This window comes from Mercenaria mercenaria, chromosome 13 (genome assembly GCF_021730395.1).
Source record: "Mercenaria mercenaria strain notata chromosome 13, MADL_Memer_1, whole genome shotgun sequence".
NCBI lineage: Eukaryota > Metazoa > Mollusca > Bivalvia > Venerida > Veneridae > Mercenaria > Mercenaria mercenaria.
In genome coordinates, this window is record NC_069373.1 from 49,866,743 (window position 1) to 49,880,374 (window position 13,632).

The window sequence follows — 13,632 nt, forward strand, 5'->3', positions numbered from 1 at the left end:
AGAAGACTGTTAGTAATGTTAGTGGGATAATAGTGCAAGATACAGAATTTCAGAAGCTTCTCTGGTTTTTTATTATGTCAGGTGTAAATCACCCATACTTGGGACTTTTATCCCAGTGTTAGTAATTTTTAGTTGGAGGAGAGGGGGCTGGAACTTACAACCCCTGGTTTTGTAGTCAGACAGTATTACCACTGGACCACTGCATCCACTCTTAATGTTCACTGAACTTGGTCACAATATCTATTGGCATAATATCTCAGCCAGGTTTGTTAACCAACCAGATTGCCCCAGTGGCTCTTGAGTTATGGCCCTTGAGGTACTGAAAATTGCTACAGTTGACAATGTCTGCTCTCTAACACAAGCAGTTCTTATCCAGTGTTCACGAAACTTAATCACAATTTTATGGGCATAATATCTTAGCAAAGGCTAATAACCAGCTGGATCCTCCAAGTTTTTCAAGAGTTAAGTCCCTTTACTCAAAATTTTGAAAATTGACAGTGTTTTTCTTACTTGAGCAGTTCTTACCCAGTGTTCACCAAACTTGGTCAATATGTTTATGAGCATAATATCTCAGAAAAATTCAATAACCAGCAAGATACTCACAGTCTTAATTACTGAAAGTTGCGAAAACTGACCGTGTACTCTAAATGACTGTGGCAGTTATTATCCAGTTTTCACCATACTTAGTCAGAAAGATTATTGGCATATTATCTTTGCCAAGTTAATTGACCAGCCAGATAGTTTTTGTCATTCTTCATTCTTGGGTTTTATGTAAGGAGGTTTTTTTGTGATAAGTGTTTTATTACATGACATCAGAAAGAAATTTTCACAGAATGTTTTAGCCCAGCAAACATATGTTCAAAAAAGACAATTGTCATATAGCACAAACGATGAACCAGATAATTTTATCTAAATGAGTCATTTAATAACAACTGCTATCATAAATTGTTGGTCCATAGTTTATGCTATAGGACCTAATATCTACTGGGTAAATAAGTCAAAAGTTCAAAGCAGAACTGTGAAAATTAATTTCTGATACCTTGTAACAAAAGACTTCTTGAATGGCTTGCCAGTCAGTAGTCAGAACTGTTGTAGCTTATTCAGTAGTTATGAACATTGATCAGCAAGCCATCCAATAAGTGTATACTGTGTTGAAGTGAAGGCATAAATTGTCGGAAGGAGTTATTACTGGGGAGTCAGCTTTCACTGTCATTGGCAGGTTTGGAATGTTCTTAAAATTCTATTTCAAAAGTGTTTGTGTTTCTTAAAAATTGGTTAAGGGTCCAAGCGGAAAATGTTGCTTACTGCACTGACATGCAAAAGTTTGGTACCACTGAATTTGTGTCTGCCCTTGCCTCACATTTACTTTGAGAGGCATCTGTAAGCTGAGAATGTGCCATATGACTTTGTTGTCATGTAGGGATAATGCATAATGCATGTTATAATATCTGTAGAATTTCTAGGAATTGGTTGGTGCCCGAGCCTTTGGGCATGGGCACCAATGTATCATGAGGGTTTCTGCAGATGGTGTAACAAACGTGCATTAATGTTAAGGTGTAAAAATATCAAATATGAGTATTTTTTAGACCAGCATCATTGAACATTCTGATGACATTGACTTCATTATTTTAATACTCGAAGAGATTACAACTAAACCATGCTTTGTACCTTTTAATTACTACACGATAGGACTTTATATTGTAATGTTAATATTTCAATATGTTACAAATCAAACAAATAAAATATTTACTAAATGAATGCAAGGTTGGGTAGTTATTGGCCGCTCAAAAACAAAGATGTACTTGACGAGGTATCTCGCCAAGTATGTGAATAAAGTAACCGGAAGGAGACCAGGCGCGTCTGCTAAAATTTGCAAACTATTACAATGAAACTCTGCACTGTCACATAATTTACACTCTCATAACGTGGTAGCAACACCGGCTAATTTCAACATAACGTAACTCTGCACTGTCGGACATAACGAGGTAGCAATACTGACTAACTTAAACATAATGTGGCAATTCACGGCAACTTCGGTGCCAGTAGTCACGGTATGATAGTTACCAGACACGACCAGGTATCCGGGAATGACGGGTCAACACATACCAAAACCACTGCGTGAAGGAAAGCAGTAAGTTGCATGCTAGAGGGTTGATAACGCAATACAAAGCAATACGCAATACAAAGCAATACGCAATACAAAACTAGATTTCGCCAGGTACTATGGGCAAAACCTATTCAACCCTAGCCACATAACAACATAAGAGTAACCACATAAGAGTAACACACGCCGAAAATACAGTGCTTTGTAAGTTCTCGCCAGACAATAGATGTATTTTTATGAAACAATATTTATTTCCAAATTATACTTATCAGTTTATTGTAAACTAATGTAAGCAGACACGCCTGATCACCTTCCGGTTTATAGAATTTTCCGATATGAAAATAGAGCGACGTTAATTATAAAATACAAAGAAAAGAATATTGTTCGCAAATATGGCTACATAAATGGCCTTCAAATATTCTCGGTGAGAATATTTATAGTTCACATTGATCTATTTTCTCAAAAGTTCAGTGATTGTCTATGTCACATTTAACAGTACTTATCATATTTTAAATGAATGCACAAATCACATGAAATTTAAACAAGAACTTCCAGGAACAGTTCAGTGATTGTCTATTTCACCTTTAATAGTACTTATCACATTTCAATGAACGCACAGTTACATGTAACTATAACAAGAATATCCAGGAACAGTAATTCACATGCTTAAAATGATCTCAAAAGAGTTCATTGGTTACCACACATTTTCTTCATATGAATGTCCTGGAATCGCCGGATATCCCTTCTCACAGCGATAGTTCCTGGCATAATGTTCCTGTGTATACGACTGTGCATTCTTCTATAAGGCCTTTTGTCAACTACTCTGAGAAGTTGCCTGTAAGCATAAATACTACAGAGAAACAGTCAATTTGTCTAAGATATTAAAGTAACAAGGTTAATACATTGTATTTGAATATATATTCATACAAAAACTGAATTATGTTTAATCTCATTATCAATCTGACAAAAATGATTTCTAGTACAGGGGTGTGGCGGGCGGGTCAGTTTTTCTCCTGATACAACCGTTGTAGCAATACAAAGTGAACGAAGAGCACGGGTTTAGCGGTATTTATAGTAAACTACCTGTTCATGCGTATTAGCTTGAGACCGGTTTAAAGTACGTCGGTACCCAGAAGATAAAGAAGAGCTACGGAACCAGTTATTCATTGATATTATTTTGCTTAGCAACCAATAACGTGAATTCTCGAAAATAAATAAAATTATTTTTATTCAAAATAATTTACATTATTTTAATACTCGAAGAGATTACAACTAAACCATGCTTTGTACCTTTTAATTACTACACGATAGGACTTTATATTGTAATGTTAATATTTCAATATGTTACAAATCAAACAAATAAAATATTTACTAAATGAATGCAAGGTTGGGTAGTTATTGGCCGCTCAAAAACAAAGATGTACTTGACGAGGTATCTCGCCAAGTATGTGAATAAAGTAACCGGAAGGAGACCAGGCGCGTCTGCTAAAATTTGCAAACTATTACAATGAAACTCTGCACTGTCACATAATTTACACTCTCATAACGTGGTAGCAACACCGGCTAATTTCAACATAACGTAACTCTGCACTGTCGGACATAACGAGGTAGCAATACTGACTAACTTAAACATAATGTGGCAATTCACGGCAACTTCGGTGCCAGTAGTCACGGTATGATAGTTACCAGACACGACCAGGTATCCGGGAATGACGGGTCAACACATACCAAAACCACTGCGTGAAGGAAAGCAGTAAGTTGCATGCTAGAGGGTTGATAACGCAATACAAGCAATACGCAATACAAAGCAATACGCAATACAAAACTAGATTTCGCCAGGTACTATGGGCAAAACCTATTCAACCCTAGCCACATAACAACATAAGAGTAACCACATAAGAGTAACACACGCCGAAAATACAGTGCTTTGTAAGTTCTCGCCAGACAATAGATGTATTTTTATGAAACAATATTTATTTCCAAATTATACTTATCAGTTTATTGTAAACTAATGTAAGCAGACACGCCTGATCACCTTCCGGTTTATAGAATTTTCCGCCACAATAAATTGAAACAATTTATCCCCCAAAATTCTATCTAACAAAAATGTTTAATTTATACAATGCTTGAACACGGAATCTTCAGCATTTATGTTTACTAAATTGTCATACTTATATTAGCTTTCTAATTGAATCTCTTAAATAATCTAGGAAGAATTCTAACCCTACGAGATTTAAATGAACGCCGTCATTTCTAAAAAAGGCTGTTTCTGCGTCAATATCGGGGCTTATGACGTCACTTTTCCCTGATTCTATTACTATTTTCCGCGCTATGCGGTTAAGGCGTTTTCTTTTCTTTTCAATTGGCCTTTTACCGCCTAATGCCCCTTGCCAGTTTTGTCTCTCTTAATATGTCTATCCAAACTATTGTTGTATTTGGGAATGCTTCACGTAAATAGTTTATCTCTGTTTCAATCATTCCTCTTAATTCACAAGTATTTTCGTATACTAGGTCATTTCCGCCTAAATTAATGTATATTATTGAAGGAGGAGATGAAAGTAAGACCTGAGTTTCAATTGTATGTCTGAAACCTCTCCAACGAAGACCTCTGACTGCCCACCAAGCAATAGAAATGTTCGGGATACTAAGATTTGGTTTCCTAGTCGTCTTTGCATGTTCGCCGGCCCAGAACGGGATAGAGTCACCCAGAACCCATACGTCTGAATAAAAAATAGTTTTCATTTATAGCTGGTAAAATAAATTAATGAAAATATTACGTTTAGAATGGTAATTAATACCGTTGTGAAATAAAGTTGATTGTGATGTACCGTATATCATCTGCAGATTAACATCATGTTCGAACATAAAGATTAACACAGTTGGATGTCCATCTACCAAGTTTCATTATGATTTCCGACGGGTATCCATCGGAAGCTAGGTCAGTGGCTCTACCAATCCTAAAACTGTGTGTTTTGTATTGTGCACCTAAAAAATGTGTTTTACTGATGGCTTTTGCTAAGACTGCAGAAAATTGGGTCTAGTTGTTACAGACCCATCCCGATGACAGAAAAGTGGGGCTTGGATGCTTGGCCTCATAGACAGAAATTCCTTAATTGCCTTAACTGGGCACAAATTACCAGCCTGTCTGGGCAACTTTAAGTATACTGGTTTACCCCTTTGATTAGTTTTTAAAGTGGCGTAACCGAATGATTACACAATCGTCTTTTGTGAAGCGTAAATCATTGCGTTGTAGGGGATTTTCTGACAGGTGTTTGTTTACATTGACAAGTTCACTGACCCGAAACAAACCGAAATATGCTAAGGTAAAAAGTGAATGAAATAGCTTTACTTCGTAGTTGTCATAACATACTTCAGGGAGTGACCTACAAACAGCTAACAATACAGACTTGGTCAGCGGAGCACGCTTATCTCGTGTTGTGCGACTCCTGTGACAACCTTCAAGCAATTTCTTAACTATAAAAATACTGTTAAGATCATAAAATCCATGCAGTTTATGATGATAATTGATGCCCGCTACATAAGTAGATATTGATTTTGGTGATAGTCCCTTCTCAAAGCAATAAGCTATAAACAGTGTAAGTTGTTGAACGGGAATAGGAAATTGATTTGTAAGCCCATAAATAGACCGAAAGTTTGTAAAAGCATTTATAGCTGTGCTGTATGTTGACCTGGAATTATATGAAATTCCTGATCTAATGAGCTGTCCAGCTCGGCGTCGAAGACTTTCCAAAGGAAGTGTGGCATGGGACATGGATCTTGATCCGCGTCTGGGGCTATTTTTCTGAATCTGTTCAACGGCATCTGTTTGTAGCAACCTCTCGTCTACAGCATCCTCGAGGTCAGCCGCAGGCCTTTTTTGCCCCCTGGTGCCCCTGACGTCCCCGTGACCTTGGTCATTCTGCTCCTCTCTGGCAGCGTTCCTTCTCAAGTTACGCCGGGCATTCTGCAGATTCAGCTCCTCGTCCTGCTCAACGGCTCTCTCCTGCCTTTCCTGCTCAACGGCTCTCTCCTGCCGAACGGCTCTCTCCTGTCTCGGCATACGCCTAGCCTGTGCCTGTCTTCGGCGACCGCGTGGCATTTTCAAGCTTTTAAAGTCAAACTTGATCACTTGAATACAACTGTGTAGTATTATACATGTAGATCTAAGTTTTCTCCTGATACAACCGTGTAGCAATACAAAGTGAACGAAGAGCACGGGTTTAGCGGTATTTATAGTAAACTACCTGTTCATGCGTATTAGCTTGAGACCGGTTTAAAGTACGTCGGTACCCAGAAGATAAAGAAGAGCTACGGAACCAGTTATTCATTGATATTATTTTGCTTAGCAACCAATAACGTGAATTCTCGAAAATAAATAAAATTATTTTTATTCAAAATAATTTACATTACTTTTCAAACTGGTTTTATTTATGCATTCTGGGGCTGTAATATGTTTACATTTTTCCATGGAATGTGCATATGTAAAAAGGTGTTTTAACAGCACACAAGTGCAAGAATCTTTCTTTTAACACACAGTAACTCACCTAACAAAAAACCCAGTTTTATGCTAGAGTATGGCTGAAAACTTAACAGAAACAAAATGATAAATAATACTCAGATTTACAGCAGTCTTTATTAAATCTTTCTCTGAAGTTAGACATCACCATATTTTCAAATAACAAGTTTTGAAAAACATCAGTGGCATTTTACAGTGTATTGTATTGCAGACGTACCATCAGATACATGTGAAATGTATTTTTTAAAACTGTTATATACTTTCTAGTTTTGGGGTTGAAATGATTAATATTTATTATTTCTTTATCGTTTCAGTTCTATATCATCATGGAGTGGTGGTGGAACTTTGGCATCTTATGGAACCAATCCTAGTGTAATGGTCAGTGCATCATATTCTCCAGTTTTATACTTCAAATTTCCTGATTGTGTCTGTCCGCTAAATTAAGCCTGAACAACCTAAAAAAACTTTAACTTTGAGAGATCCATGAATTTAGGGTCCTTTGGCCAAAACCATGAAATTTCATGTCCACGAAATTAAATGGAGTTTCCTATTTAAGCTTCATAGGGAGAGCACAAGAATAACTATCAGGACCAAATAGCTGAAGCATAATTGTTTTCTTGGTCTTTGCATCATATTTTAATGAAAGATAACAAGAAAACAGATTTTGTGGCCTTTATACACCAGTGTCAAGGACAGCATATCTATAAAGTCGTTCAACCTCCAGCTTGGATTGGTGTTTGCAGGGAAACAAGTTATATTAGATTGGTTGTACAAGGGTTCCAGTTTCTCTAAGTGATACTCTAAACTTTCATTTAAATGTGACCTTATTTGTTTTTCTATATTAAGTAAAGAAGATTGAAACTGTGACATAATTAAGCAATGAAGTTACTGTTTGTACGTCACAGTTATTACATGATAGTGTCAAACATCATAGCAGGGAGATTGAAGAGAAAAACACACAAAATAAGCAAACATTTTATGGATTTTGTCAAGGATGTAGGTAATAATTATTGAGATATACAGTCAATCTTTGTTTGCTTGAACACAATAGGACCGGCAAAATTTGTTTGAGTAGTTTGAGCCCACACATTATATAGGAACTTTGCCAGGACCTGACAATGAGTTTGAGCTAGGGGCAGTGCATGAAGTTTGAGTGAATGAAATGTGACTGTAGTTCATTAATCGCAGGCTTATCGCAAAACGATTGTAACTTATATGAAATAAAGAAGAAGTTACAACCATTTTGCGCTAAGCCCGCGAAAGTTTTGCATTGGAACTCCGAACATTGAATTTGTACAACGGCAAAATCGCTGAGCATATATATAATTTCTTAAGTATCAGTGAGAATGAACAGTAGATATTCAGCAGGTGAGATGTGTACATGTATCCATACATATAAACAACCCTTACGCTATTTATTGCAGAGTACATCACCTCAGAGCTCACCCATGTCACCATCCACAGAATTTCCTGGAAACCTGAGGAATGGTGAGAGTTTAGAAAATGAAAATAAAGAACTGCTGGCTAGGATTGCTTCTGTGCAACAGGAAAAATGGGACCTCGAAGAAAAGGTATTTGCCACTGCAAGGATTTTATTTATGCAATTTAGACTAATATAGTAAAAATACTGTTCTGTCAGAAAAAAGTTACACTTGTTACCCATTGTGACCATTGTTATGCCAAGTCGGTCAAGATAGCCAAAAAATAGATGGACCAGAAGTTTGGACAGAGAAAACTCAGATTTAATCATAGAACTGACATTTCAAAGATATCAAAGGTCCCGCTACCACACTCGAAGAACTTTTAATCTTGTGTAGTAAAGGTGTAATTCATGAAAGACCATCATGTTTCTGATGCAGTGGGTCAAACAGTTGTGAGCCAGCTTGCTTAGACCAATAGGGAGACAAGGAGGATGTTTTCTGTGATGATTTGATAAAAGACGGTGTGTCTGAAGTCATTTCTGATTTCGTCCTCCACCTACATGTGGAGAAGTTGGCAGTTACCTGCAGAGAACACGTTTTTACTGGTGCAAGAATCCAGGAAAACTGATTAGGTAAACTGCCAGCCATTACAAAACTGAAGCACTGTTGAAAAACAGCATCAAATCCAAAAGAAACAAATAGTAGTGGGGTTTGAACATGCAATATTTTGGTTGAGTAGCTGACAATTTATCCAACATACTACCTCTCTCCATTTATACTGTTAAAAATAAGGCACTTAGTTTATACATAATTTATTTTTGGTCGATTGTGAAGCAAGTTCTACAACTTGTATTAATCACTCTCAAAACCTCATTCCTAATGGAACCCATTGTCACAAGGGTATGAGAGAAGAGGCCAATTTCCCTTTTAATGCTGAGCGCCAAGCAAAGGAGCTACTGATACCATTTTTCATGTCTTTAGTGTGATGAAGCCGGGGATTGAACCCACGACCTCCCGCACTCAAAGCGGTTGCTCTACCACAAGGCTATCGAGGCACTTGAGTTTCTTTCTGTAAGATGAGGCTGTAAATACATTTTTACTCGTTTTTAAATGGTTACAGGTTCGGCATTTAGAAACCAGCACGTCAGCAATGGCTAATGATTTAATAGAGAAATCCAAAATTATCGAGCACTATGTGATGGAAAGTAGAACAGGTATGTAGTCATTCACAGTCAAAATAAACTTAAGCTGAATGTGTGATGAATTATATACAGTGGAGCCCCTCTAAACTGAATAATCTCCAGACCTGAGTAAAAGTTTGGTTTTGAGGGGTTTACAGCGGTTTGCATCAGTCCAGTGTATGATACATTAACTAAATATTAATTTTGAGTTCTGATCTTGTTTTATTAGCCCACCATCATCAGATGGTGGGCTATTCAAATCACTCTGCGTCCGTCGTCCTTTCGTCCGTCCATCCTTCCGTCCGTTAACGATTCTTCGTTATCGCATCTCCTCAGCAACTGCCGGGGGGATTTTGACTAAACTTTGTCAGAATGGTGTATTGGTACCCTAGTTGTGTCCCCCTGAAAATCAGACTAGTTCAACAATTTTTCAGTAAGTTATGGCCCTTTGTTTATATCTATAATTTACATGATTTATATAGGGAAAAACTTTGAAAATCTTCTTGTCCAAAACCACAGAGCCTAGGGCTTTGATATTTAGTATGAAGCATCATCTAGTGGTCCTCTACCAAGATGATTAAAGTTATTTCCTTGGGGTCTAATACGGCCCCGCCCTGGGGGTCACATGGTTTATATAGACTTATATAGGGAAAAACTTTGAAAAACCTCTTGTTCAAAACCACAGGGCCTAGGGCTTTGATATTTTGTATATGACATCATCTAGTGGTCTTCTACTAGGATTGTTCAAATTATCGCCCTAGGGTCAAATATGGCCCTGCCCCGGGGGTCACATGGTTTACATAGACTTATATAGGGAAAAGCGTTGAAAATCTTCTTGTCCAAACCACAAAGCCTAGTGTTTTGGCATTTGTAATGTAGCATCATCTAGTGGTTCTCTACCAAGTTTGTTCAAATTATCCCCCTAGGGTCAGATATGGCCCCGCCCTGGGGGGTCACATGGTTCATATAGACTTATATAGGGAAAAGATTTTAAAATCTTCTTGTCAATAACCTACAACATTCAAATTTGGACCACATGTATGGTTTTGAGTGGCAAGATGAACCTTGACAGGAGTTGACCTTGATTTTGACCTAGTGACCTACTTTCACATTTCTGTAGCTACAGCCTTCAAATTTGGACCACTTGCATAGTTTTGTGCACTGAAAAAAACTTTGACCTTGACATTGACCTAGTGACCTACTTTCACATTTTTGAAGGTACAGGCTTCAAATTTGGACCACATGCATAGTTTTGTGTTCCGAAATGGAATTTGACCTTGATTTTGACCTACTGACCTACTTTCACATTTCTCAAGCTACAGCCTTCAAATTTGGATCACATGCATAGTTTTGTGTACCGAAACAAACTTTGACCTTTACATTGACCTAGTGACCTACTTTCACATTTTTGCAGGTACAGGCTTCAAATGGAACACATGCATAGTTCTGTGTTACGAAATGAGATTTGACCTTGATTTTGACCTAGTGACCTACTTTCACATTTCTCGAGCTACAGCCTTCAGATTTGGACCACTTGCATAGTTTTATGTACCGAAATGAACTTTGACCTTAAGATTGACCTAGTGACCTACTTTCACATTTCTGTAGCTACAGGCTTCAAATTTAGACCACATGCATAGGATTGTGTACCGAAACGAACTTTGACCTTGACATTGACCTAGTAACCTACTTTCACATTTTTGAAGGTACAGGTTTTAAATTTGGACCACATGCATAAATTTGTGTTCTGAAGTGTAATTTGACCTTGATTTTGACCTAGTGACCTTCTTTCACATTTCGTCCTTGAAATTGATCTAGTGACCTACTTTTACATTTCTCAAGCTACAGCTTTCGAATTTGGACCACATGCACAGTGTTGTCTACGGAAATGAAATTTGACCTTGAGCTGGTCAGTAAGTCTTGAAATTTGGAACACTCAAAAATGGCACATTGGTGGGCGCCAAGATCACTCTGTGATCTCTTGTTACTTTTATTACAACACCATTATGTGTCAGTATAATGTGACCGGGTGGGGTATCATGTCACATGTCTACGGCGTGATATTCCAGTGAGGCAGCATTATAAAGTTGGGCATTGTGCTCACTGCTACAAGTAGACACCATCGTTCATATGACTGAAAGATTGTTGAAAAAGACGAACACACACACAACACCATTAAAGCTTTTATAGACATATACTACCAAACTCAGAAAGTTTTGGTAAATTTGATAAAAGGCATATGCAAAAATTCTGATTTCCGTTAAAATTGTCAGGTTTTCAGGGGTAATTTATGTTGATAGATGGAGGTTCGGTCTGAAAATTTTTTTCGTTTTCAGGAATAGAGGAGTTCTATGCGGGGGATGTTTTTCTAATGAAATGAGAAGACTGCAAAAATCGTTCAGTTTCGCGGGGTTTCTGATATATAAGGGTTCTGGACTGTAATAAGGCCCTTACAAATTAAATCAAATGATTTTGTAGTACATTAATTTTATATTATGCTTATACTGCAATATGTAAAATCAGTCATTGGATTTGCTTTAAGTTCTGGTACTATAAAATAATTAATATTTGTGGATGACATATTTTTGTGGATTTTGTTGTTTCATTTAATCTTCTAAGGGTGAAGTTCAAAAATTTTTATCCCTATGAAATAGCAGTTTTGTCAAAAAACAATGAATTTACATGCGTATGAAATTAGGTACTTGATTTCATGGTAATCCATACCCAGCTAAAATGTCTTGTTTTACAGCACAAATATATTACTAGACATTGACAGATGTAAAGTTTTTAGCTCGACTATTCATAGAATGGTAGAGCTATTGGACTCGCCCATGCGTCGGCGTCCGTGTCGGCGTCCGCATCGGCGTCGGCGTCTGTGTCGGCGTCCGCGTCCCGATTTGGTTAAGGTTTTGTATGTAAGCTGGTATCTCAGTAACCACTTGAGGGAATGGATTGAAACTTCACACACTTATTCACTGTGATAAACTGACGTACACTGCACAGGTTCCATAACTCTATTTTGCCTTTTTACAAAATTATGCCCCTTTTTCGACTTAGAAATTTTTGGTTAAGGTTTTGTATGTAAGCTGGTATCTCAGTAACCACTTGTGGGAATGGATTGAAACTTCACACACTTATTCACTGTGATAAACTGACCTACAGTGCACAGGTTCCATAACTCTATTTTGCTTTTTTACAAAATTATGCCCCTTTTTTACTTAGAAATTTTTGGTTAAGTTTTTGTATGTAAGCTGCTATCTCAGTACTTCCTAATGGGAATGGATTGAAACTTCACATACTTGTTCACTGTCATAATCTGACATGCACTAAACAAGTCCCATAACTCTACTCTTTTTTTTTCTTCAAAATTATGCCCCTTTTTCGACTTAGCAGTTTTTGGTTAAGTTTTTGTATGTAATCTGATATCTCAGTATCCACAAATTGGAATGGATTGAAACTTCACACACTTGTTCACTGTCATGATCTTACATGCACTGTGAAGGTCCTATAACTCTACTTTGCATTTTTACAAAATTATGCCCCTTTTTTTGACTTAGCAGTTTTTGGTTAAGTTTTTGTATGTAAGCTGGTATCTCAGTATCCACAAATTGGAAAGGATTGAAACTTCACACACTTGTTCACTGTCATGATATGACATGGAGTACAGAGGTTCAATACCTCTACTTTTCATTTTACAAAATTATGCCCCTTTTTCAACTTTTGTATTCTTTCAATTGACAAGGCTGTTGAATAGTCGAGCGTTGCTGTCCTCCGACAGCTCTTGTTTTGAATATTATTTTCAGATATGAAGCAGCACCATACTCAGCCAGATGACAAAATAACTTTCAAGAAAGTTTTAGATCTAGTCAATAAATCAGACGAACATGGACTTAGAGAAATGAACAAAAAATTACAAAATATGCTTGAAGAAACTCTCACCAAAAACATGCATTTACAGAAGGTAATATTTAAGTTTTTCTTAAGTGTATCAATAGTTTTAAGAAAGCTTTTAAGCTTAATTGAATCACACTCAGTTCAGGTGGCTGAGTGGTTAAGGTAGGTGACTTTAAATCACTCACCACTTACTTGTGTTTGTTCAAGCTCTATGTGAGTCACTATTTGTAGAAAACACCTGGCTAGTTTGTGGTAGGTCACTGATTATACCTTAGTGCCCACATATGCCTGATATAATGCCCAGAGGAGTGCCCGGGCTCTTGATCCACTATTAAAAAGAGCTAGAATGTTGCATCATGCCTGAGCTGTTTGCGGTGTGACTTAAAATGCAAGTAAATAGACTCGGGTTGGATTCTTGGAAATATCAGTACTGGTGCTATATGGGCTGAAACCACAAGATTAATTAATAGGAGTATTACATTAGGAGCAGTATAGAAATAGTGGCCACATTAAATG

The 13,632-nt window shown here is 37.2% G+C and overlaps 1 protein-coding gene across 2 annotated transcripts in view; it reads left to right on the forward strand.

Annotated features, from left to right (window-relative positions):
- LOC123530330 (GRIP1-associated protein 1-like) overlaps positions 1–13,632 on the forward strand; it is a 62,085-nt gene that overhangs the window by 33,910 nt on the left and 14,543 nt on the right. For both annotated transcript variants that reach the window (XM_053521794.1, XM_053521795.1), the window contains 4 exons: positions 6,935–6,998; positions 8,045–8,191; positions 9,162–9,255; positions 13,026–13,183. In XM_053521794.1, the coding sequence (XP_053377769.1) occupies positions 6,935–6,998; positions 8,045–8,191; positions 9,162–9,255; positions 13,026–13,183 (463 nt within the window). The remainder of the gene's footprint in view (positions 1–6,934; positions 6,999–8,044; positions 8,192–9,161; positions 9,256–13,025; positions 13,184–13,632) is intronic.